The sequence below is a fragment of the Bidens hawaiensis genome, unplaced genomic scaffold (genome assembly GCF_021521415.1).
Source record: "Bidens hawaiensis isolate Kalapana, Puna unplaced genomic scaffold, B.hawaiensis_p1.1 tig00007801_1, whole genome shotgun sequence".
Lineage (NCBI taxonomy): Eukaryota > Viridiplantae > Streptophyta > Magnoliopsida > Asterales > Asteraceae > Bidens > Bidens hawaiensis.
The window spans coordinates 569,133-593,390 of record NW_027491542.1 but is presented as its reverse complement, the minus strand read 5'-3'; the positions used below and the strand labels follow the sequence as shown (position 1 = coordinate 593,390).

Here is a 24,258-nt window from a genome sequence, read left to right as displayed (position 1 = left end):
ATTTTAAAAAAACTAACATGTTACGCGATTACCATTTATTACCGGCAATTGGTCGGACATGTTCGGCTAATGGTGTTGGAACGGGTGAGATTGGAACATGTTAATACAAAAAGGGTTAATTTAGTTCATGTTAGGATGAGTTTAGATCGAAAGGGTTCATGTCAAAAAGGAATTCGAGTCGGAGCTGGTCCGTCAAAACGGATTAGGCTAAAAAATAGTTTATTTGAAATTATTATACATTTCATCTTTGCTTCTTGCTTGTCGCCACCAGTTACGCGCGTTTAAGCATCGGTTACGTGGATAACATACCGAGTTGCTCACGTATAGACGTTATGTGACGCGCTTATTGGCACCGGCTACACGTCCGATGCCACGTTAAATGTATACCACCGTCGGGTTCCGTACGTACCGTTGCGAGGTTACAAACATACTAACACCAATTACGTTTACGCGTACACCGCTGCATCGCATGGACAACTGGCTAGTATACAAAGGTGTACATGTTTCCCAACACGTATAAAAAACTTGCCGTTTAAATCAGGCTCTTTTCATATCTTGTAAAGCCCATATCCCACTACGACGGAGATTTCTCATATCAAGTTCATGAATCATCCGGATTCATGGCTTTGGGATTTTGATGTAGATAACAAGTTTTCAGTCAAAACTATTAGGAAGCATATTGATGCCAGGACATTGCCTGATTGGGGCTCTATTACGCGGTGGAATAGATTGGTTCCCATAAAAGTAAACATTTTGGTTTGGCGCATTTATCTTAAGCGGATGCCTTTGCGAACCAATTTAGTGAATAAGGGTATAGATGTCCCTTCGGTTCTTTGTCCTTTTTGTCTTAACTCGGAGGAGTCTTCATATCATGTTTTGGGTGCATGTGGGTAGCGACTAGAGTATGGAACATCGTATGTAAGTGGCTTGATTTGTCTTCGATACAAGACTTTTCTTTTTTGGCTCAACACGCTTTCAGTTACTAGTAAGAAGCGGAAACTAATTCATGGTATTGTTCTCTCCGTGTGATGGATCATCTGACGGACTTGAAATGAAGTTGTTTTTCAAACAGGAGTTAGCAGAAAAGCTCTCATTTTCAACTCTCATCTTATTTATTCGTTTTCATGGATTACAAATAGAGATATTAAAAGTATTTTTAGTTGGACCGAGTGGCTTAAAAATCTTCTTTTTGTAATGTAACTGTTTTGTTTTTGTTACAAGCTTTGGCTAGTTTTGGTTCAATAAAAGCTATTCTAGAAAAAGTAATTTAAAACAAATAGATTGTTGTTAATAGTAGGTTATTTTTAGCATAAATCACAAAATACAACATGCATCATGACATGAACTCTCACTAAATACAGATATTAAACATATCGAAATACAAAAAAACGAAAGATTCTAACCTCATATGCAAGACGTACGGATGCCTTTGAACACCTCGCCAGACCTAACCGAACCTGACCCACGCGTTTGCAAATGGACTGACATTTAGCAATATTCAAGGTATGGTTGCTTTGACATGTGTTGTTTTGTTTCTCACTAAATTATTTGTTGCACATGTAATTTGTTTTTCTCAACCTAATCATTTAACTCATTCATTCAACTTCAACCACCCGTGAGTAAAGAGAAAGAACTGATGTGATAGTTGTTTTTTCAGAAACTGTCATTATTAACGACACCTTGACAGAAATTGTCATATTTAACATCAAGTTGTCAGAAATTTCCATTGCTAACAACTTGTCAGAAATATTTATTGCTAATGGCAACTTGACAGAAATTTCCATTATTAATGACAACTTGACAAAAACATGGCAGAGGTCGTCGTTACCAAGGGCGACTTATGCATTCCCAATATTTGAATCTTACATTCCCTTATCAACCCTATACGGTTCCTTCAAGTTGCCGTTATTGACAAGGATTAATGCATTATTTTTGAAAGCTTACCGACCTCCGTTTTAGTTGTGAAAAGGGTTTATCAATCAGCTTTAGTTCTGCAAAAAAACCTGAATAATACTATCTAACTGAACCATGCTCTTTTTAATTAATAGACAAAAGTTTTACATGGTACAGAACAAAGGTCAACTGGTTTCCTGTTCAAATTCATCTCCTTGATCATATTCTTGTGCATTACTATCAGTATCATCATCAAAGTCTTCTTTGTCATTCTCAACTATTGTTTTCCCAATCACAATAAGGTTGCTGTTTATCTTTCTGATGTCATTGTACTGCAATAATAAATCATCACATATATGATCAGTAAATACTAATATATATGTGACCGATCTAAACGCAAGGCCAATTTGAAGCATCTTGCTGAACTGTGAACTTGAAACAATTATGAGCTTTGGGTTGTAGTTTCCATATCTAATGATCATGCCATAGCTAGCAGTTTATTCCCCACATTGCTGTCATTACCTCATCGAAGAATATTGTGTTTGTCGTTGAGCTGTCGTCGGTAATGGTGACGTTGAAACAGTACCTGTTGTGCGGTTTTTAGTAGTATATGTGTGCAAATCTAATTTCAAGAAGGACGAGGCATAAATGTTATGTTATTTTATAAGGCGACTTCTTAACCCTATCACGACTTGTTAACTTTTTTATTACAACGTGTCAACCTATTTGACTCATTTAGGTAAACGTGTTACACACATAGTAATTGAAAATGCCGCAAAGAGAGTATGTACATTTGTTTAAATATGTTATATCCTTAGTGGCTGCTAGCTAGAGTATTAAAACATATCCTCCTCCAAATGTATTGCTGTTAGGTATGACACTAATGTTCCACAAGATGTTCCAGATTTCATGTATAGTAAAGATTTTATGAGTGGTTTAAAGCAATAAAATATATATAAAAGGAGTTTACTAAAACCATAATGGGTATAAATGTGTGTTCTTATACATATGATATAAATGCATTAATATAAAATATTAATACTAATATAAAATTGAACGTGCCAAGAGTTGGATAAAATAAAGAGATTTTGTGATACTCGAGACAGATGATTTTAAAAATATGATTTTTTTTTTGTTTTATATTGTGCACAATTTTTGAATACAAGCAATGTCTTATTGTCTTGTACATAACACATAGCATGCCCATTTATAATTTGTTAGTAAAAGTTATGGTTTTTAATTTTTATGGCACCCTTGGATATCCTGATTAAAATGTAACGGTGCGAGGTGAGATTTCACAATTTCGAAGAGCGTCTTGGCCCACCTCACATAGTCTTAAAAGTTGGACGACTTAGAACTTGACCGGGCGCCTTGGGGTGAACTAGTCAATGTGTTTTGGAATTTTTTTCAATGATGGTGCTTTTACAAATAAGTTCTAAAAAATGTATACTTTTTTAAAGATTTTCATTTTTTATGTAACCGTGGTCTCAAACCACGGTTTGTGTATCAAGAGATCATCATTTGAAATAAATAAATTAGAAACAGACCATGGTCTGAAACCATGATTATGTGTAAATAGAAGCAAACCGTGGTCTCAAACCACATATTGCACTAAACGTGTGCAGTATGTGGTTTGAGACCACGATTTGCTTCTGTTTACACCTGACCGTACTTTGAGACCATGATATGTTTTAAAAAAGTGTCGTTTCTTTGTTTTGGACCTTGGTTTGTTTATTCCAAATGACTGGATCCGATACGGTTTACTTCCATTTACACCTAACCATAGTTTGAGACCATGATATGTTTTTAAAAAAGTGTCATTCCTTTGTTTCGGACCTATTTTGTTTATTCCAAATGACTGGATCCGATACGTCTCTGAATATTTGATAGAGAACAACATAACCCGTGGTTTGAGGCCACGATTACACTAAAGTGAAAGGCTAAAAAATTATATCATTTTTGGAAGGTTATTTGTAAAAACAAAAATCACATTTTGGGAAACATGGAGAAAACATAATAATGGCAAATTCACTAAAAGAGTTTCTTAACTCTAGTGTATCATATTCAATTCAGATTAAGACCCAAAGCCATTTTGTACTTCAAAAAAAAAAAATCATGCATGCATCAAGGAATATTCAATTAACCCCTAAGTTTACACATGGTCACTTAGTTTCTTTGATTTTACACTTTAATTAGAACAATTCTAGTCTCAGTCTTCTTCCTTGTTAGCTTCCTAACCAAGCACACAAATTCAGAAATTCTCTTTTGACTTATAAGTTTGACCTAACTTCCTCTTTTGACCAGAATTTTAACTAAGTCTACCCAAATGACTGAAAACACCCTCCAACTTTCCTTTTTTTTGAACGACCAACGAATCCTTTAACTTGGCTACATCAAGATACACTCGTGTCTTTCAATCCTGAAAAATCCTTCACCTAGGGCCAACGTTCGTGAACACTCGCCCGAAGGCACGAATGTGCGTTGAGATAAAACTCGTTCGGTTCAAGAATCCAACTAGTGAAAGTCATCCACTGATGAAGTCTCCCATCATTACCCTGACGCCTCTGAAACTAAACGTTGAGGGCAGAAATCGAACCTGGGTCACATGAAGCACCAAGTCTCTCCAACTTTCTAAGTGTGTTATTAGGTAATTAAACCCTTAATTAATTAAACCCTTAATTAACACATGAATTGGTCTTAACTCTTAAAACATTATTACATATTTAAGTGATGCAAACAAAACCGTTCATGTAACTTAAAACATCTTAGATTAAAATTACCCGAAAATGAGATGCTACACGGGTAGTATGATTTAACAATAGGCCTGACAAAATTATAATCAGGGCAGATGCACATAAGTTAAAACTATTATTATAGTTCTAATAACTAAGCATAAGTCATCTGAAAATCTTTTAATAAAAATAAATAACCAAAAAAAAACTATGAAAACTAATTTGACTTCACCCAACTTGCAAGATGTTTCCATGTACTAAAAGAGAGAATGTCACATAATCACATGTTCATATGCAAGTTATATAAAAAAAATAAAGTAAAAGACCAAACTTTTGGTTGACTAATAATTAGGCCAGTTTCTATCAGCTAAACTCTGGCTCTTCAAAGTTCAATTTACCCATAAAAAGTCTCCTTAATCTTATTAAGTTTGTTTGCACTTGAAGAATCTAAACAAAACTCCATCATCGTTATCTACCAGCCTTTTATTTCTTGACACCGTTATGTTTGATCAACGAAGTCTGTTGTGGTTGCTCCCGGGCCTGCCATTATGTTGATTTCTTACAGGAACGCCCTTGGGCTTTGGCAGATCATGCAGCTCCATTACTTGTATTGTCCTTTGTTTCTTTGCTGTTCAAAACAAACACCGCCATCAACGACATGCTAGTCTAATAAATAATATTTAGAGGTGGCTAAATTGTGGGTCGGGTTGCATGAGTAAGAAGTCAAAATAGATACTTTTTGTGCAAGTCGAATTAGGTTGGGCCTAGGTTATGGTTTAAAAAAACAGGTCATGTTTGGGTTGACCACAGTTAAATAGGTTGACCTACTAACCCGTTTAACCCATATTTTTAAAACCCGATAAACAAGTTTACAACTTGATTATTACCACCAACCCGTCAACCTGTTTGACACATTTAGATAAAGTTAAACTAGTTGTGTTCGGGTTACACGATTTTAAGGTTGATGTTATTGACACAATAAAAATATGGGTCGTGTTCGGGTTAAACATTTCAACCCGGCAACCGGACATGATTGACAGTTTGACACTCCTAATTGGGTCAATCACTTTTACTATCCATATGGTTACAGAATAACCTAACTTTCTTTATTAAAGCGATTACTTTCTAACGTTACATAGAGTACAATCCACACATTTAGAGGCATACGGGCCAAATCCAGACATTAATCATATTATTCAAAGAAAGAAACACAAACCGTTTTCCGCTTGTTGATACCGTTCCTGAAGCTTCCTTTTTGCTGCTTCAAATTTGTCTTGACCCGTTGCCTCCCCTGACACCTTTTGTTTCTGTTCATCAAAATTAAAACAATTATCGTCAGGCTAATAATAATAATAATATTTGTAATTATTTTCTCAAGTCATAACTCACGATTTGTTGTGGAGGTCTCTTTGGAACATTTTGCAACTTTCTTTCCACGTTGGGTTTGACCCGTTGACCCGGTCCAGACTCAGGAGCCGTAGGCTTGATTGGTTTCACAATAGTTGGCTGTTTCTTCTGCATCAAACCAGAATCAGGCTCGGTTTTACGAACCGTATTTGTGACATTTGACGGTTTTTGCTGTTTTGGTTTTGGCGGGCTTTGGTTCTTGTTGAATCCCCCACTGTTTCCCGGATCTGAAACAATGGAAAACATGGAGAATTCAATAACAAACCGAGTAGCAAAAACTTAACAAATGTCGGTTTTAATAAATTCAACTTACTTCCATACTCATCCATTCCATCAAAGAACTTCAAACGCCAACGGTCAAAAAACAAGCATTGTTAATAATTAGTCAACATAAAGACAAAAGAAAGGTTTTTAACCAAATTAGGAAAAAAAACAAGATTAGAGTTTTATACCTCGGATAGTTCCAAAGACCCGTGAGGGTATAAGAAAGTCAAATCATCTAAAGGCGGAGATGGAAGGCCTTCTTCTTCATCAAGAACGGACGGGTTGATTGAGTCGGGTGTAGCTTCAGAAACTATTGTTTTCTCAGCAGCCGCCACATATTCATCCACCAAAACCTTCCAAGATCTGCATTTTTTTATCATTTATTAGATATACGTTACAACAAGAAAGGTAAATAATAACTTTTGCAAGCATATAAATGTGAACTTTATGCGAAAGGGCGTTTAGATATGCATTTAGAAAGTGGTTGTATGATATTCAATTAACCGAATCATATAACCAACCCTAAACCCTAATTAAACAGATTTGACCGTTAGTGTTTGGATTTTGTTACGCCTTTTGAACTTGTAATGATTAGATGATCAGATATGCGAGTTATTGTGAAGAAATTGCTAAATGAGAGTAAAAGCCAAAATTATGTATAAAAACGCGCGCTTTACTCTTAAAGTCACGTTAATCATAAGCAAAAGCAGAAATTATTGCAACTTCAAGTCACATTAATCAACAAGTAAGTTAGGATGAGCATCTATGCTCTAAAAGATCATATAACATGCACATAATCCATGTGAACTAATTACAACTATTTTATTCCTTCATGATAGGAATTAAGTCACATTAATATTATTTCAAAACTAAAGCAAGGGAAATCCATACCCGATGAGTGTCTTTACAATGCTTTGAACGTCCTTCGACACATGCTTGCGAATACTATTAACAGATTTTCCAATCTCAGTTGCCTGAAGTATAATTAACATACATAACAACAACAACAAACAACACAAAATTAACTAAAGTCAACTTAAAAAAGATTTGATCTTGGTTAAGTTCTAGTCATATTTATATTTATATCCAAACCTTGAGAGTTTCCACTGATAAATCCATCAACTGAAGCTTCCTCAACGAGTTGTACAACACCGATTCAGACTGACAACAACAAACATTTAATCAAACATTGTTTAACTAAAATTAAACATTGTTTTAACTAAAATTAATAAAAGTTTAAGGAACAAGATAAAAACCTCATCTTGATAGCTGTCAACAATCTCTTTAATCCTCATAACCTCACCAAACACAAGGGACTCCTCTTCCATCGCATCGTTCAAAGCCTCAACAACTTCATAATTGTAATCACTAACTTGATGCTTACCACCAACAACATTAACCTCCTTATTACCATCACCATCTTGGTGTTCATCAACAACAGGAACACCCAACTCAACCTTATCACACCCAAAACACTTGATCAATTTACAATTAAACAAAGTTTGAGCAATCCCATCTCTCTTAACTCCAAACTCTTTTGGGTAATCAGAAGCAGCAATCACAATTGCCTTTTCAATTGTTTCAAATATATCCCCTTTAGAGTTCTTAAAATACTCCCTCCAATAACCCATAGCAGATTTAGAAGCTGCCATTGTAACTATTAACTATTATATTAACTAAACCACCAAATTCAAATCAAAATCCAAAAAGACTGAAAACCCAGTTCTTATTTCGATCTTTGAACTCGACCCAGTAATCAAAATCCAAACTTTAAACCGATTCGATCGAACCCTAAATTGATGAACAACTTAGGGTATAACAGAAGAATGCAATAACAATCGAATCGAACAAACTTACAATTGACGTTAATTGATTGTTCAGTTACGTCTACAATCAATCCGATTGCAGAAGTGATAACGAAACCGATCAGATTATATCAGCAAGTTGTCAGATTTATGTAAAAACGCCGAAAATCGATGAATTTGTATGAAAAAAAATAAAATAAATAAAGTCTTGTTTAGCGTTATAATTATGGTGTAAAATGAAAATCTTGAATAACCCAGATGGGGTTTATGCAAGAACCGATAAGAAGATCGAAATCGATGATTATTGTTGTTGTTATGATTATTTGGTTGAAGAAGAAGAATAAAATATATTTTGGTAGACTTTGTGGTGTGTTGTGTGTTGAATGTTCAACTGAGGGGGGCTGGAAATGAGTATTATGTATTATTATTATTATTGGTATTAATATTATTCGATTTGGGCAGGTGAGACAAAACAACACAAAGTAGTGAAAAGTGGTATCAGTTGCAGAACATTTTTACCCTAAGTTTTCATCCGGTTCCTCGTACTTTAGGTTTTTTTGTTTCTTTTAAGAAAATAGTTGTAACTTTTTTGGTTGAATGCAGTCAACTCTTTGACCTAAAGGTATATATGACTTTTATGTTGGATATGTATGAAATGGGAGTTTTGATTTTGGATAAGAAGTGAGAATGATTAGTATGCTTATGTTTATCCTAATTAAACATCTTTAGCAAACCAATCTATTAATAAAACTAATAAATTTTGTAAGGCAACTTGTTAACACTGTTACGACTTGTTTAACTTATGGATTATAACTTGTTAACCTATTTAGCTGGTTTTGGTAAATACGTTACATGGGTAGTGTTTGAGTTATGCAATTTTAAATTTGTACGGATTGTGGGTGGTTTAATACGATGTGTTAAGCTGATGTGATTTGCACCCATAATTTCAAGTGATTTACTGTTGAAGTCTTATCTAATATCTAAATTTATACTACCTAAGTTCATTATTTAATAAAAGATAATTTATGTAATATCGATTTTATCTTATGTTTTTACTTCTTCACACATCTGTAAATCTGTAATGCAAGGCTCATGACCCTATTTGGGAGTCATGAACAAAGATGCAAGTAACCACCCGTTGTGTATGGTTTGAGTTTAAATTATATGGCCAGGGAGTTTTTAAAACTGGTAAAGGTTTGATCATTAGTTTGTTATTGTTTTTTGTTTAATTGTGGAAATGTAATGGGGTTTATCAAATGGTGTGTGATATTTGGTAAAAGTTTGTAAGAAGATTTTTGGGTAGTGTTGATGTATAAGGGCATTTCCAACCTAACATTCATCCTCGTCTTCATCTTTAAAATTTGAGGAAATTATTTAAAAGGCTAAAAGCACCACTCTACCTATTCTTTATCCTTATTCTCCATCTCCCTAAGTCAATGGAAACCTAAAGTGAATCCATAATCCCTAGGAGGTGTTTGGCTCGCAAAATGTATTTTAAAGGAATTGGAATTTAAATGAAATCCTTTGAAAATTCACATTGTGTTTGGTTTGTAATATTGATGGAAGAAATTATAATTTTTTTTTCAAATGACACAAATCAATCTTATTAATATAACCCTTCATTAAACCCACTTCAACTTCATATCGATGCAAACACTAATATGTCCAACATTTGTTTTACATCGGTTGATGTTACTTCCAATCAATTTCTTACAATCAACTAATTTTGATAAAGTTCGCATGTTATGAATTTCAATCGATTTTAAGTTTATTAGATCAATCTTCGTATACTCCTCGTGTTTTAAGTTTTTCTTTATGAGCCATAAGCACAAAATATTTCAAGTTTTTTGACTTACTAGTTCAAATTTTCAAATCTATGTTTCCGAGTTGGAAGTTTTTTTTTATCACAGTTCCAATTGAAGTTTTTAAAAAGATTAAAGAAAAAATTTATAATAATAATAATAATAATAATATAAAAACATTAATAATAATAATAATAATAACAATAATAATAATAAATATTTTTTGCATGCCAAGACCAATGGACCCCACCATATCCAGAAACCTAAAACCCGGCTCGACTGTATTGGCCTCCCTCTGAATTTATGGCCCACCCACAACTCAAACCAATCTCTCTATCTTCACTTGACACGTCATACAAAGCCAATTAAATCATGCTTTATGGTCTGAAAAAAATTCCCCTTCTTTATAATTTATATAAAAGAAATTACTATAAATGGCATTTTATACAAATAATATACGAGTTTAATAAAATAATTCATATGGCCTCTGGATTTATCTAGTAATTACAATTACATGATTAGTTAAAAAAAATTTGTTTGAATGACTACTCACATATTATTTACAAAGGGGTGGTCTAATCACAAAAAAAAAAAATGAAATAGAATAAAAAATAATAAGCATTAAATGTAATTATGAATCTAATAAATATATATCTTTTATTTTATTTTCAATTAATACGATCCAAAAGTGATACGATTAGTTAATTTGTTTAATAGAAGTCATTATATTATACCATTAATGGTAAAGTTTGTAATCAGTGACTTTATTAAATATTATAATTGATAGCGAAAAACAGTATATAAATATTTAGCAATTAATTATCGTAATTCACAAATAAAACTTTGGAAACATATGAATATAAAGTAGCTTCACACAAACGGTAAAACCCCATGTTATGGGGCGCCGTGGGGTGCTTTTTTAGGGCGCAGTGGGCTTGGAACACCACCGTGAGGCGCAGTCCAGGAAATGGCGCCGTGGGTAGGGTGGTTCCAACGGCCGACGTGGTCTGAAAATTTGGTGCCCCCCGCCCCCCCTAGTTTTTTAAAAAAAAAAAACTAATTATTTTCTTTATAAATAGTAACACATTTTTATCATTTTTCACTAAAAAAAAAAATACAATCAAATTTCACTAAAAAACCCTTCAACTATGTACCATGGATTCCTTCTCACATTTCACAAGCTCGAGCTCAAACCCGAACCCAAACCGGAACACGAGCTCGAGCTCAAACCTTAACCAAAACGCGAACACCAACCCAAACCCGTGGGATCCGGCTCAAAGGTGGTGGGCTAGTATGCTCGCAAACAACAATGACCCTACGAACCCTTTCTATGCCAACCAGCATCTACCCGCCATGCCTCCAAACGTACAACCGTTTCCTAACGATATGTTTTATCGAATGCCAATGCCGTTTATGCCTCCGCCACCCCAATACCTGAAACCCAAGTTCTCGAAACCCAAGTTCCCGAAACTGAAGTTCCCGAAACCCAAGTTCGTCGCAAACGAAGCCATAAAAATGAGGTTGTTGTCGATCAAACACCAACCGAAATGCACGACCGGAAAAAGTGGGAAGACGATGAGGAAGCGACGTTGGCCCAAGCGTGGATCGACTCATCCGAAGACTCCGTCTTAGGTGACGATAAACGCAACGCGATATTTTGGGTAGAAATAATGGGTTGAGGTCACTACCGCGGGGATGATTCCGTCTCCAACAATGGAAGACAATGGTTTTAAAAATGAACCACTTATCCACGATTCACACTCGCCTTACGAACAACATACCAAGCGGCACGAACGACGCCGGCCTTCTTAAGGATATTTTGAAACAATACAGGGGCCTTCATGGTCACCACTTTGGCATGGAGATGTTTAAAATTCTGAAGAAATGCACGAGCTTGCCGAAGTGGCATCCGATCCCGACATCTTCACCGCGACCGTCCAAACGGTCAAAAACGACGTCTGCTTCGGCCGATCAATCGCTGTCTCGAGCCGGGTCGAATGCTCGTTCTCAACTTAACTTAAACGAGATTGATCCCGATTTTGTTTTTGATGAACTGGATGAGTTGCCACGTCCGGTAGGAAGAGATAGGGCCAAGGCGACGGCTAGAGGTGGGGGATCTTCGTCTAGAACGACATCCACGATGAGTTCCGACGTGAGCGCGCGGTTTGACAATTTAGAGCTTGCTCTTAAAGAGTTTCGCGAGGACAAAAAACACTCGAAAGAGGAACTCAAGATAATACACGAAGAAAGAAAAGCGATGCATGCGGAATACAAAGCCATGCGTGAAGAAAGAAAGAAGGCTAAATTGGAGCGGCAACGAGAGAAGGACTTCAAACTCCTCGCAAAAGATCTCTCGCATCTAGATCCGGCCACGCGGGCGTTTTTGGAGAAAAAAAAATCAAGGATAATGACAAAATACGCAAACGAGGACTCGGACGCCGAATAGTAGTTCTATTTTTTTTTTCTATTTGTATGTTTTTTTTTATGTTTTTTAGTTTAATTAAGTTTGATTTTTGTTATTTAGTTTAATATAGTTTGTATTTTATTATTAAAGTTTGTTAAATTAAAAAAAAATAAATTAAGGGGCTTCGAAACCCCCGCACCATAGAGGGGCATCTTTGGGGTGGGGCCAATGCCCACGTGGCGCTGACGTGGCACTGGGGAGGGGTTTCGAAACCCCTCACCATAGAGGATGGTCTAAGTGTATCGGTTGCGTGTAGCACAAACAAGGAAGTTCGGATATCGAACTCAAGAACACGTGAGATGGCTTGGATAATAAATCCAAACTAAGTTCTCCTATATAAAAATATTTAATTTAATTTAATTTTTTATTTTTAAACTAATTTAACCTAACTGAACTAACGAAAAATTTAAAAGAACTTAGCAATGACTTAATTGATGACGAGAAATGGAACCACCTAGTAAAATGAATATCGGTTATTTAATGGGTTCGGGTGCTAACAAGTGTATGAGTCCGACTTCTAAAGATGAACTAACATAGCCAGTGTTACACCCCGATCAAAGGCGGCGGAACATGCGGGGGTGCAACGGATTGCCCAAAAACACAAGACACTATTTAAAGTGACAATATTTAATCAGCTCATTTATTTCATAAATCAATAATCGATACATCTCGTTCACACAAACAAATTGAATACAAGTAACATTTATATTGTTCGTTTTACTAATACCCTAATGGTCTTGGTACGTTTTTCGTCAAGTCCTCGAGTCAACATAAGTCAAACCTGTAACATTTCATAAAATAAAGTTTGTCAACACAAAGGTTGGTGAACAATTCATAAGTTTGAGCAACAATAGTATATAGTAAGAAAAGCCACAAAACTTGTATACAAAACAATAGATAAAAGCACTAGATTTGAATAAATAGACAATCGCTAAACACATTAGCGCCACCTAGCTACAAGGAGTTGCCAAGTAGTCTAGGATTTTATAGTTATCGTCAATTGCATTACGTTAACGATACCTTGCCATGAGGGGTTGCCAAATGGTCTAGGATGTATAGTTCCACCATCCAAAAGCGATAAACACATAAGCATGTAAGCATAGAACACCAAATCGAGTAATTATTTAAGTAAGGTATACAATCACGTTTGTGGGTTTAAGATTCAAGTAAATAAAGCATTTAGTTTGATAAGTATGAAATAACTCAAATAAAGCTATTTGAGTTAATATTAGAGTTAGCCAGTTAATTACAATAAAGTTAACGAATCAGTTTTGAACTAAAGAGAAAGTTGAGTGAGTAATTTGAAAAAAAATTAATTAACAATTTGAAAGTTAATCATCAATTTAGTTTTGAATGATTTGCGAGTTTTTCTAGTCTAAATATTAGGAGTTTGAGTCCCTACTTTGTTAGAGAAGTTGTTTAATACAAGTAGATGCGTTAGCGTAATTGTGTCAAAATTCTAAAAAACAAAAAAACTGATTTTGATTGAAATAAAAATTATGTGAACATGTTCTTGGGTATGCTTTTCAACAATTAAGCGATGGCATGTTGGACGAGTTCAACTGATAAAAGAAGACACGCCTGGTCGATAGACTTTTTCAATCGAGCAAGAATCCTTGCTCGTGTTTGGCTTGCTTCCAACATGACTCTATGAGTTAAGTCGTTTTTTTTTTGATTTTTTTTGTAATATTTTCATAAAAAAACTCAAATAACAAATTTCAAATCATAGAAATCCAAATAATACATTAATAAACTGCCAATTGTAAGCAATGAACTAATTTGTGCGAGTTACTCAAGCCAGATCAATTTGTGTACTAAATCATTTCGAGTTACATGAGCGAGCTATATTTAGCTTTAACTCAGCTCTGACATTTATACGAACCAACAAGAGACTATTAGAATCAACCTGGTTTTTAACAAGTTAATTTACGTGAGACGACGCATGATTTGCTAGCTATTTTAAATAACCATATTACCATATATGTAACTGACATCATACATACGTAGAAAACATACTCAGCTTTGAAAGCTCGCTTCTCAACTAATGGGGTTTTTTTATAATCCTTTTACATTTATATTTGTTTGATAAGTAAACCACGTCAAAATAACAATTTCTAGGTTTCCATGCCTATTCAGGAAACAATTAGACCATCTCTAATAAAGTGGTGTGACAAATAATTTAAGATCTACATTTACTAACCAGTAAATTATACTTGTCGCTCGAAGAAACTTTTTGATATCGATATGGAGAATTCAAATGTTTGCAAAATAAAAGAAGAACGCCTGGTCGATAGACCTTTTCAATCGAGCAAGAATCCTTGCTCGTGTTTGGCTTGCTTCCAACATGACTATATGAGTTAAGTCGTTTTTTTTTAGTTTTGATATTTTTGTAATATTTTCATAAAAAAAAAACTCAAATCAAATTTCAAATAATAGAAATCCAAATAATACATTGATAAACTGCCAATTGTAAGCAATGAATTAATTTGTGCGAGGCAACAAGTGAGTTACTCAAGCCAAATCAATTTGTGCACTGAATCATTTCGAGTTACATGAGCGAGCTATATTTAGCTTTAACTCGGCCCTGACATTTATAGGAACCAACAAGAGACTATTAGAATCAACTTGGTTTTTAACAAGTTAATTTACGTGAGACGACGCATGATCTGCTAGCTATTTAAACAACCATATTACCATATATGTAACTGAGATCATACATACGTAGAAAACATACTCAACTTTGAAAGCTCACTTCTCAACTAACAGGGTTTTTTTTATAATCCTTTTACATTTATATTTGTTTGATAAGTAAACCACGTCAAAATAACAATTTATAGTTTTCCATGTATATTCAGGAAACAATTAAACCATCTCTAATAGAGTGACGTGACAAATAATTTAAGATCTACATTTACTAACCAGTAAATTATACTTGTCGCTCGAATACACTTTTTGATATCGATGTGGAGAATTCAAATGTTTGCAAAATAATCGATAACTACATGGCAAAGAGATTAAAAGATCGGATAATCCAACAAAGGCAAAGATCACACCCCCTTCTAATAGTAGCAAAGAATACTGTGAATATCTTTGTGATATGTGATGTGAGTCAAAATACTTGGTAACATTTTAACAATAATGTTACCTATTATATTAATTATTATCGAACTATGTCTAATATTTTGTATTTTATTTGTTGTATGTCCTTAAAGGAAACTACAAAAATAAAAGTTGTGGCACGTGGGAAACGGAAATTGGATACAAGAAATGGTTCAAAGAGTACGATACGCTATCACATCGAGCATGGATTGGATTTGGATTCTCCATCTGATCAATTTGAGACTAGGCGGCTTACGCATTAGGATGCTGAAAAAGGTTGGATATCCACAGATGTGGCTGCAATATACTTAAGTTTACTTGCTCATTTATACCGCAATGTATTCATTATTTGATAAATAGTGTATTTATTGTACTATTTTTTCGTTAAAAGGAAGATACGATGAAGCTAAGAAACGAGCATTATTTGGAATCAATGAGTGACAAGTCAAATATCGAGAATATACTTGGACGAAGTTCCATTCGTTTGCATGGGTGGGACGCGATCCTGTTATTGGTAGTAACACCTTGGGTACTACTCATAAGTCAAAGCGTCTTACTTATGAAGAATTGGTGGATGCACTTGAAACAATTAAAGATAAATATGCAACTATGGAACAAACACTGACTGAGCATAATATCATGCCTCCTCCATCAAACACATCAGGAACATCTCACGGTCAGACGTTAGAGCATGTTGAAAATATCGATGAGTGAAGTACTTTTAAGTATTTTTCATAAACTTGAAAAGACTTACGAATATTTATTGTTTTGCACTTTTAGTACTTCAAATTCTGTAAGTTTTAAAATTTAAATTAGATGTTTTAGAATTTTTAATTAAGAATGGTAATTTTCAACACATGTGTTTCTATTTGCATCAACATATTTTGCATTAATTTGTATGTATTTGGATACGATTACTTACACATATCAAGATTAATAATCACATATAGACATATATTTACCAACAAATTTAAGTTACTTATCTATATATTTTGAAATCAATGCCTACACATCGATAACCTTTACCCACACATAATATTACTTATACCTATACATATAATTTTGACACATGGCAACAACACGTTATATGAAATTCCATGTAACCAGCTACGTCATCAACCATGTTAGCAGCCATATCAGCAACCACGTCAGCTGCCACGAGAGCGGCCACATCAACTGCAACCCAAGCAAATTGGTATAATTTTAATCAAACATATTTATTAGTATTAACCACACATATATGTGTAGGTATTATATATAATGTACCTACACATAACTGATGTGTGGGTAATGATCTTTTTCAACAGTCGTGAGACAACACATCATGACACTTAATTGATGTGTAGGTTAAGACACCTACCAACATATAATAGGGTTCTACCAATGTGACATTCATCAGATTTGGGTCTCGATTTGTATTCGTTTTGTAACATTTTATTATGTAAACCGACCCGTTTTGTAAACCGAAGTTATGATATATAAAATATTGTACTTTTATTTTACTAAATCATTCTCGTTGGTTCAATTTGAAAAATCTCTTTTACGGATTCGAAAACGCCTTTAAAACGATCAAATTACATCAAAAATGAATTTCCAGGACGCGTAACGAACCACACAAGACGAGCTGGGCCACCCCACCCCACCCTGGACACGCCGCGCCACGCAGCCAGGGCAGAAAGGTGAGCTCGCGCGGCCCCTAGACGGGTCTACACATTTTTGGACGAATTTTGTTGTCTTGTGTCTTGTCTTGGTCCATTTTTCATGCAAACTCTTGTAAATTACACCCATATTGACCACCAACATTACCCTATATAAACTGCAACATATCCCTTCATTTTCCCCTGCTACATCCCCAAATTCTCTCTCAAACTTCAAGGATCTTAAGGTCATTTTCTTAGTGTTCTTGAAGGTTGACTTTCAAAAGTCAAACTGAGTCTAATCTTTCATTCTAATTAGCTTATGTAGTCTTATTAATGCTTGTTTATGGTTGTACAACATATATATAATATACACCCCATTTTACCTTTGTTAGTTACTTCTCCGGTCTCGATTGGTGAGGTTTCGGACCTTGTAAGGCAATGCTTCATGGAGAACTTCGTGTCCTTGATATATATATATATATATATATATATATACTTATATAACTTGTTTATACATACTAACCATGCTTAACTTCTGCTCATTTTAGTTTATTTGTCATATTTACAAGTTTCATGGTTATGGGTTTGAAGTGTCTAAACACGGTTTAACCGTAACTAGCTCCAAACAGTAAACCGAACTTTGTTTACTAGTTTTTGTTAAATAATTGTTTAAACATGTTTAATGTTAGATTTAAATTTCTAAAATCATTTTTATGAGTTCTATCGTTATGGGTTTGTAGAATCATACCTCGGTTTTAACCCGAACCAAGATCCGAACCGAAAACTGAACTTTTGTTTAAAGACTTTATTGTTAACTTTTTGGTTGTAAAACTTAAGTATTTTCATTGTACATTATTATACAAGTTCTTTGATATTTGGGTATGTGTAAACCATCTATGGACTTATTGTGAGATGGAAACCGAACCAAACCGAACTAAACCGAATTTTACTCACAAGTGTGTTTTTAGCTATCAAGACTTGTATATTTCTTTAAAAATAGTTTACAAACTAATTTTAATTATTTTCTTAAGTACTTGGAAATGTTGGATCCAACTTGATCTCATAACAAAGTTTGGACTGACAAAACCGAACACTCGCTTAACGTACGTTGTTAGTTCTAAAACAATATATCTACATATTTGGTTAAGCATTATTGGATTTTTATGAGTTATCTCATAACATTTAATATTTTGGAAAGTTGACTTTGGGTTTGACCAATTGTCAAGACCCGAACCGACAACCCGAATACCGTTAAAAACCCGTTTTAGTATCTTTATTCCAAAGGGACTTGCATTCTTGCATTTTTACCCACCTTATTACTTAACATAGGTTGAGTAAATATTAAGGTTAGATACTTTAACTCGGTTTCGAGCAAACTTACATTTTTAAGGGGTTATTATTATAAATTCGTAAATAGTTACATTTTAAACCTTGAACTTTAATTTTATATTTCTCAACATTTATTTTATTTAAAGACTTTCAAGACAACCTTTCTAAATCTGAGACTTCTTTCCTTTTAGGCATTGTTCGTTAAACCCGTCGTTCTGGAAAATCTCCAAATTATCATCTTTCAAGTTTATTACTTGAACGTGAGTATTTTCATACCCCGTTTTCCACCTTTCGTTTTGGGGGTGACATTTCATACTTATTCAAATTAAATGCTTTATACTTGATTCTTAAACCACAACCGCTATTGTATACTTTACTTAAATAAATGCTCGATTTTGTGTTCTATGCTTATTTGTTTATATGCTTATGTGTTTTATCGCTTTTGGAGGGTTGGTTCATAAATCCGTGAACTATCTGGTATTCTCTTATAGCACGGTGCCGTTAATGTATTCTTATTAACTACCTCATGAAATCCGAATCTATTTGGTATTCTCTTATATACGGTGCCACTAATGTATTCTCATTAGCGACCTCATATTATCCAAATTATTGTTATTTATTTGTTGTTTTGTATACAAGATTGTGGATTTTTTCTTATTATATACTTATATGCTCAAACTTTTGAATTGCTCACCAACTTTTGTGTTGATAAACTTTATTTTATGAAATGTTATAGGTTTGCATCTTGGTTGACTCGAGCTTGTGGAGAAAATGTTGTCAAGACCTTTAGGATATTAGTAAAATGAACAATATTTAATTTGCTATATTTTGTGATATCTTGTTATGGTTATTTTATGAATATTTGTTATGTGACATTTTCGATGTTGTGAAATGAAATGAGTTTGTTAAATATTGTCGCTTTAATTAGTGTCATGTGCTTATGGGCAATCGTTACACCTCGGCATGTTCCTCCGCCTTTGGTCGGGGTGTGACAACCAACATATACTATATGTGGTTAAAAACCCAAATTTCTTGTAGTGCGAGCAGTATGTGGTCTGTGTAACGTGCAACTAATTTATAACATTATGAAGTAAGCAAATTGGAATGCTGATCACACTAACAAAAATTTTGGTTTCAAATTGAGCAATCCATTAATCAAGTTTTAAACAGTTAACAAGAACAAATCACACTCAGCGTTCAAGAATGCAACAAACATCAATCTCATGTTCTTCAATAAATGAATTATTAATAATCGAATCCAGCTAACCAAGTAGCAACGGCGGCCCAAGATTTTTGAAAGCCTCAATCGAATTAAAAAGTTAGGGCCCTTTCTCAAAAAGTTTTTAATATAAACCCTCTTCCTTCCCAATGTTTGGTACCGACAACAGAGTTATTAGTACTAATTTTAACTATTCAACAACGTTCTAATTTATAATGTTGATGTGTTTGCGAAAAACTAAAAAGCAAAGAGAAAATTAAAGTAGATAACAAGTAATTCATATAATTGAATAGATAAATAGATTTAGATACATTAACCTTGAAAATTTGACATAATTAATTTGAGGGATGTGAATCGCTTGGCAATTAGCGACCTGAAGTTTTGACCCAAACACAATTAATTTAATTTAATTTAATTTAATTTAATTTGAAGTAAACTAGCAATTAATATTTCATAGTGACAGTTTCCGGTTCAAATATTAATTGCAATTTAATTTGACTGATGATTAACTACAATTTCCAATTTCCATTATAGCAAACCGTATCACGTTCTTGACTTCTCGCCTAAAACTTCAATTGCAGAAATAAAATAAAAAATTCTCTATTATTTACAAAAAAACGGTTTTACTAAAATGGGGTATTTGTTATTTGGAGGCCTTAAACCTTAGCTTGACCCATTAAAGCTATTGGGTCGGCCCTGCCAAGTAGTCAAACCTTAGGCATCAACAAATGTAAACACACGACACTGGTAATCAAAGGTTCTTGCCAGTGTGACTCAATAAGGACAAAATCAAGCTTCATCGTATTCAAACTAATCCGTGCAACCCTATGAAACACGTACCACAACAATTGACAAACTAATTGTTCTAATTGAAATAAATCTAAACCGACTGAATGCTAAATAATACCAAACATCAATGTTCATAGATCGAGAATCAACAATTACAAATAGCCATTAAAACTTAAGTTTACAATACATTCCGGGTATGACCCGAGGAGACTAGCCACTCATCTTCATCAACAGATCTTCAATTATGATGAAACAAACATTAGGGTTTATCTCAGGATGATTATAATGGTTGGAAATCGTCTTCCTGCTCCCTGGAACTGTTATAAGACGTGGCCGTTGATAAGGGTTTGTGTTTTGGACAAAAATCTGCTAAGGATCAAGTATCCAAATCTGTTATGTGAGGTTAGGTGCTAACTCAATAATGACAAGTGTATAATCGTGATGTTGGTGAATACAAAGGTTTGATTACGAGGGAAAAAACCCTTAACCAAGATAATCTTACTTCGGTCAAAACTTATCGAGGTAATCTTTGGTAAAATAACTCCGGTCAAGGATTAATAAGATAATCTTTGGTCGGATTACTTTAGTCAATGATCAAAAAGGTAACCTTTGGTCGATGAGTATATGGTTATCTCGGTATCCGGCACAAAAAAAACCCCGGACGGTGAAAACTGTCACCGTCGAGTTTGTTGATTAACGAAAAGTGATTACAAATGTTTGTGGAGTATACGATCGAGATTACAAAGAAAGCTAGTGTGTAGAGAGAGTAATTGCTTCTGCTCTAGTGTGTGTGTAAGTACATGTGTGTTTCTAGCTCGATCATACTCAAATATATAAGGAAAAATTAATTAACAAACTTAACAACTTCGTCCTATAAATTCGCTAGTCTTCCATTCTTCACCAACGTGCTCTTTGACCACGTGCTGATAGTCACTCACTAGCGAACAAAGCGGTAGACCAGGTCTAGATACCGTTGTTATTATTTAAACGTCAATCTTCTAGAGAGTTCGTCTAGAATCAGCTATGTTGAATTAGGATCCTAGATCCATGTTCCAGCTATAGGATGTCCCATGAGGATAATTGATGCAAGTTCGTCTTAAGGTTGATATACCTGTCTAACACATCACCATACTAAACACAATCATTAGTAAACAAACAATACCGAGGATCGTCGATCCTTTATATCCTGATATACATTTCAAGGATAAACTATCCATAAGACAGTCAAGGATAAAGGATCCTCAGTATAAAATTCGTGACCTAACAATTGCCCCCAAAATGGCGGGTGACAGTGGAGCACAGCTGTCATTTTGAAATTTGAAATCCTGCAAAACAGAAGGTGATTAGACGTGTGTCAGGCGGTTTAATATCCACAAACCATAATTACACGCCGCCTATATATATGATAACTATAATCTTCTTATAACCACATATCCAAGCGTCTCTCAGGTATCTTTCTTTCTTTTCATTAATCTTCCTTCAACATGTCAACTGCTACTACATCTTCCTCCTCTTCTTTTTTCCATCCTGATGACCTTTATTCACAAAATCTCCTTCAATCACCCTCCTCCGAAATCTGTAAATTCACAGATTCGGATATCGATGAAATCCGATCACATTTTCCAGCAGACACAGTTTTTCGAACCTTCGATCCTGCAGCTCGTAGTGACAGCATTTCGAAAAACTGGGTTTGCTTTCCGGCCCAACCGTTTCTCATCGGTTATAAGTATCCTTTCCCCAGTTTCACACAAAGGTTCTTCAATTTAGCGAGAATTTTTTATATCCAGGCCACGCCAATGCTGTGGAGAGTCCTTCATACCATAGAAAGGATAATCGTAGAAGAAGGAGTCGAGTTCGGCTTAGCAGAATTAGCGTATCAATACAATCTTGTTACCAACGGTTCCCAACGCTTTGTCTTCAAATCAAAACCTCACCAAGAAAATCCCATTTCCAAAGTCACCCTTAATAGTACCCTTTGAAAAAACCAATTTTTCTTTGTAAGATGAGATTCTATTCCGGGTGGAACTAACCTTCCCAAAAGGTGGATACCAAAGGGTAGGATCCAGGATCCTTAGGTCACCAAGACAGGATATTCTATCCTTCTGCTAATAGTTTTTATCATTTGTGCAGTTGAAAATTTCGAATTGTTGGCTGATCTTCCAGGAGTTGAAGATAGAGTGAAGAGGTTTATGTCATTAGATCCTGCAATTAGGACTTTTCAAGCAAAATCTGTTGAAGCTTTCCGAAGATCAAACTCAGAATCAATTATGTCAAGTATGAATATTAGCTCTTAGTATAAAAAGTATTAATAATTTGAAAACTTATCTGTCGATTTGTTGTTCATAGGTGCTCCGAAATCAGGAAAATCTGCCTCCAAGTTTTCCCTTAAAGATATTGATTGCATGCTTACCAAGAAAAAGACCTCGAAATCAACCCCTACACCTCAGCCTCGCCTGATCACAACTCGAACGAAGTCTGGATCCAAGAGAAAGAGGAGTTCAGATACGGAAAATCCCTTTGACGCCGAAACGCAGATTCTGGACATGCTTTCTTCTGTAAGGATCCTTTATCTTCGTTAATTCTATTATTCCAAGCATCTTCCTGAATTTATTCCGCTTTCACTCATAGGCCATTGATTCTGCCCGAAACCACTATGAGAAGACTGTGGAAGAGCATGAGAAGACCCTCGCTGTGCTGAGATCAACGGCTGCTGCCAAGGAGAAGGCCCTCTCAAAGATGACCAAAGAGAAAAGAGAGATAGAGGCACACACTGCTGCTTTGGCCGTTCAGATGCAGGACGAAATCAATCGGGTTGCCGAAGAAGCGAAAGTATGGGAAGCCAAGTCAATCCTTGAGGCCAGAATCAAAATGTTTACCGAAGCTAACGATTCATCTTTCGATAAGTCGTCATGGGAGATCAAAGAATGGAAGCAAGCCTTGATCGACTTGGATGGAGGCGAGGATGAGACTGAAGCAATAATGGTTGAAGCGGGCGATGCAGGAACAAGCGGTGTGAAGGATCTGAATGAGGCTGAAGGTGGAAACGAGGCACCGGTGGAGGTGAAGACAATCATATGAACGGGCGATGAAGGATACGAAAGACAAGGCCTAAGCCCGTTCTATTTTGTTTTTATTGTGTTTTTATGAACAATTTCCATGGTCTGTATTAAACAATAGTATTTAGGATAAAGGATCTATGATCCTTAAGACAATCGGCGGGGGTGACAAAGGTGGAGGGATCCTCTGTTTGTGGGGATGAAGCCTTTGTTGCCCCTGTTTTTAATTTCCTGCACTTTATGAACAATTAGTAACTTTCACTTAACCCGGATGGATGGTCCATCTTTTCGTATGGTGAAGTCCGGGTTAGGTAATTTTGGATAAGTCCTCGGGGCTTATCTTAATTAATATATAAATCTTTTGACTATTTACATGTTATTCATCTTCAAATATTTGTTAGATATAACTTTTAGCATTATTAATAGTTTGACAAATATTCTTAAGTAAAAGGTTTTAGGATAAAAGATCCTTAAAAGTTGTTTAGGATAATATATCCTTAAGGAAGAAAATATTTAGAAAAGAATATCCTTAAATCGTAAATTTTAGGATAAAGTATCCTTAAGATAGACAAATTTTTAGTATCCAAATAACCTTAAGAAAATAGTCTTTCCAATTGGAATATCCAAATTTATTGCAATGAATAACAAGTCTAAGTTTAACGATAAAGATCATACCAGAAGGTCTAGATAGACCTAAGTTACCAGAAGTATTGAACTTTTAATGTTCCTTACAAGAGTAGTTTTAAGATCCGGGATCCT

At 34.8% G+C, this 24,258-nt stretch overlaps 2 protein-coding genes across 2 annotated transcripts in view; one reads left to right on the top strand and one right to left on the bottom strand.

Moving 5' to 3' along the window:
• The window catches only part of LOC143636203 (WD repeat-containing protein PCN-like), a 181,410-nt gene that overhangs the window by 92,053 nt on the left and 65,099 nt on the right, over positions 1–24,258 (top strand). The gene's annotated exons all lie outside the window — the stretch shown is intronic.
• On the bottom strand, positions 4,911–8,738 carry LOC143636197 (putative mediator of RNA polymerase II transcription subunit 26b). Its single transcript, XM_077103852.1, has 8 exons — positions 7,553–8,738; positions 7,389–7,457; positions 7,188–7,270; positions 6,485–6,659; positions 6,346–6,373; positions 6,015–6,259; positions 5,842–5,932; positions 4,911–5,253 (listed from the first exon to the last, which is right to left on the bottom strand). Exons 1-8 carry the CDS (start codon positions 7,946–7,948, stop codon positions 5,135–5,137), a joined length of 1,206 nt encoding a protein of 401 aa, XP_076959967.1. The 5' UTR covers positions 7,949–8,738; the 3' UTR covers positions 4,911–5,134.

Excerpts from the sequence above, each read along its gene's own strand:
- LOC143636197 (XM_077103852.1), bottom strand. The coding sequence starts at position 7,948 with ATGGCAGCTTCTAAATCTGCTATGGGTTATTGGAGGGAGTATTTTAAG. Across the intron at positions 6,374-6,484 it reads GGTCTTTGGAACTATCCGAG|TTCTTTGATGGAATGGATGA; the intron begins GTATAAAACTCT and ends TGGCGTTTGAAG. Across the intron at positions 5,254-5,841 it reads GTATCAACAAGCGGAAAACG|CAAAGAAACAAAGGACAATA; the intron begins GTTTGTGTTTCT and ends TGTTTTGAACAG.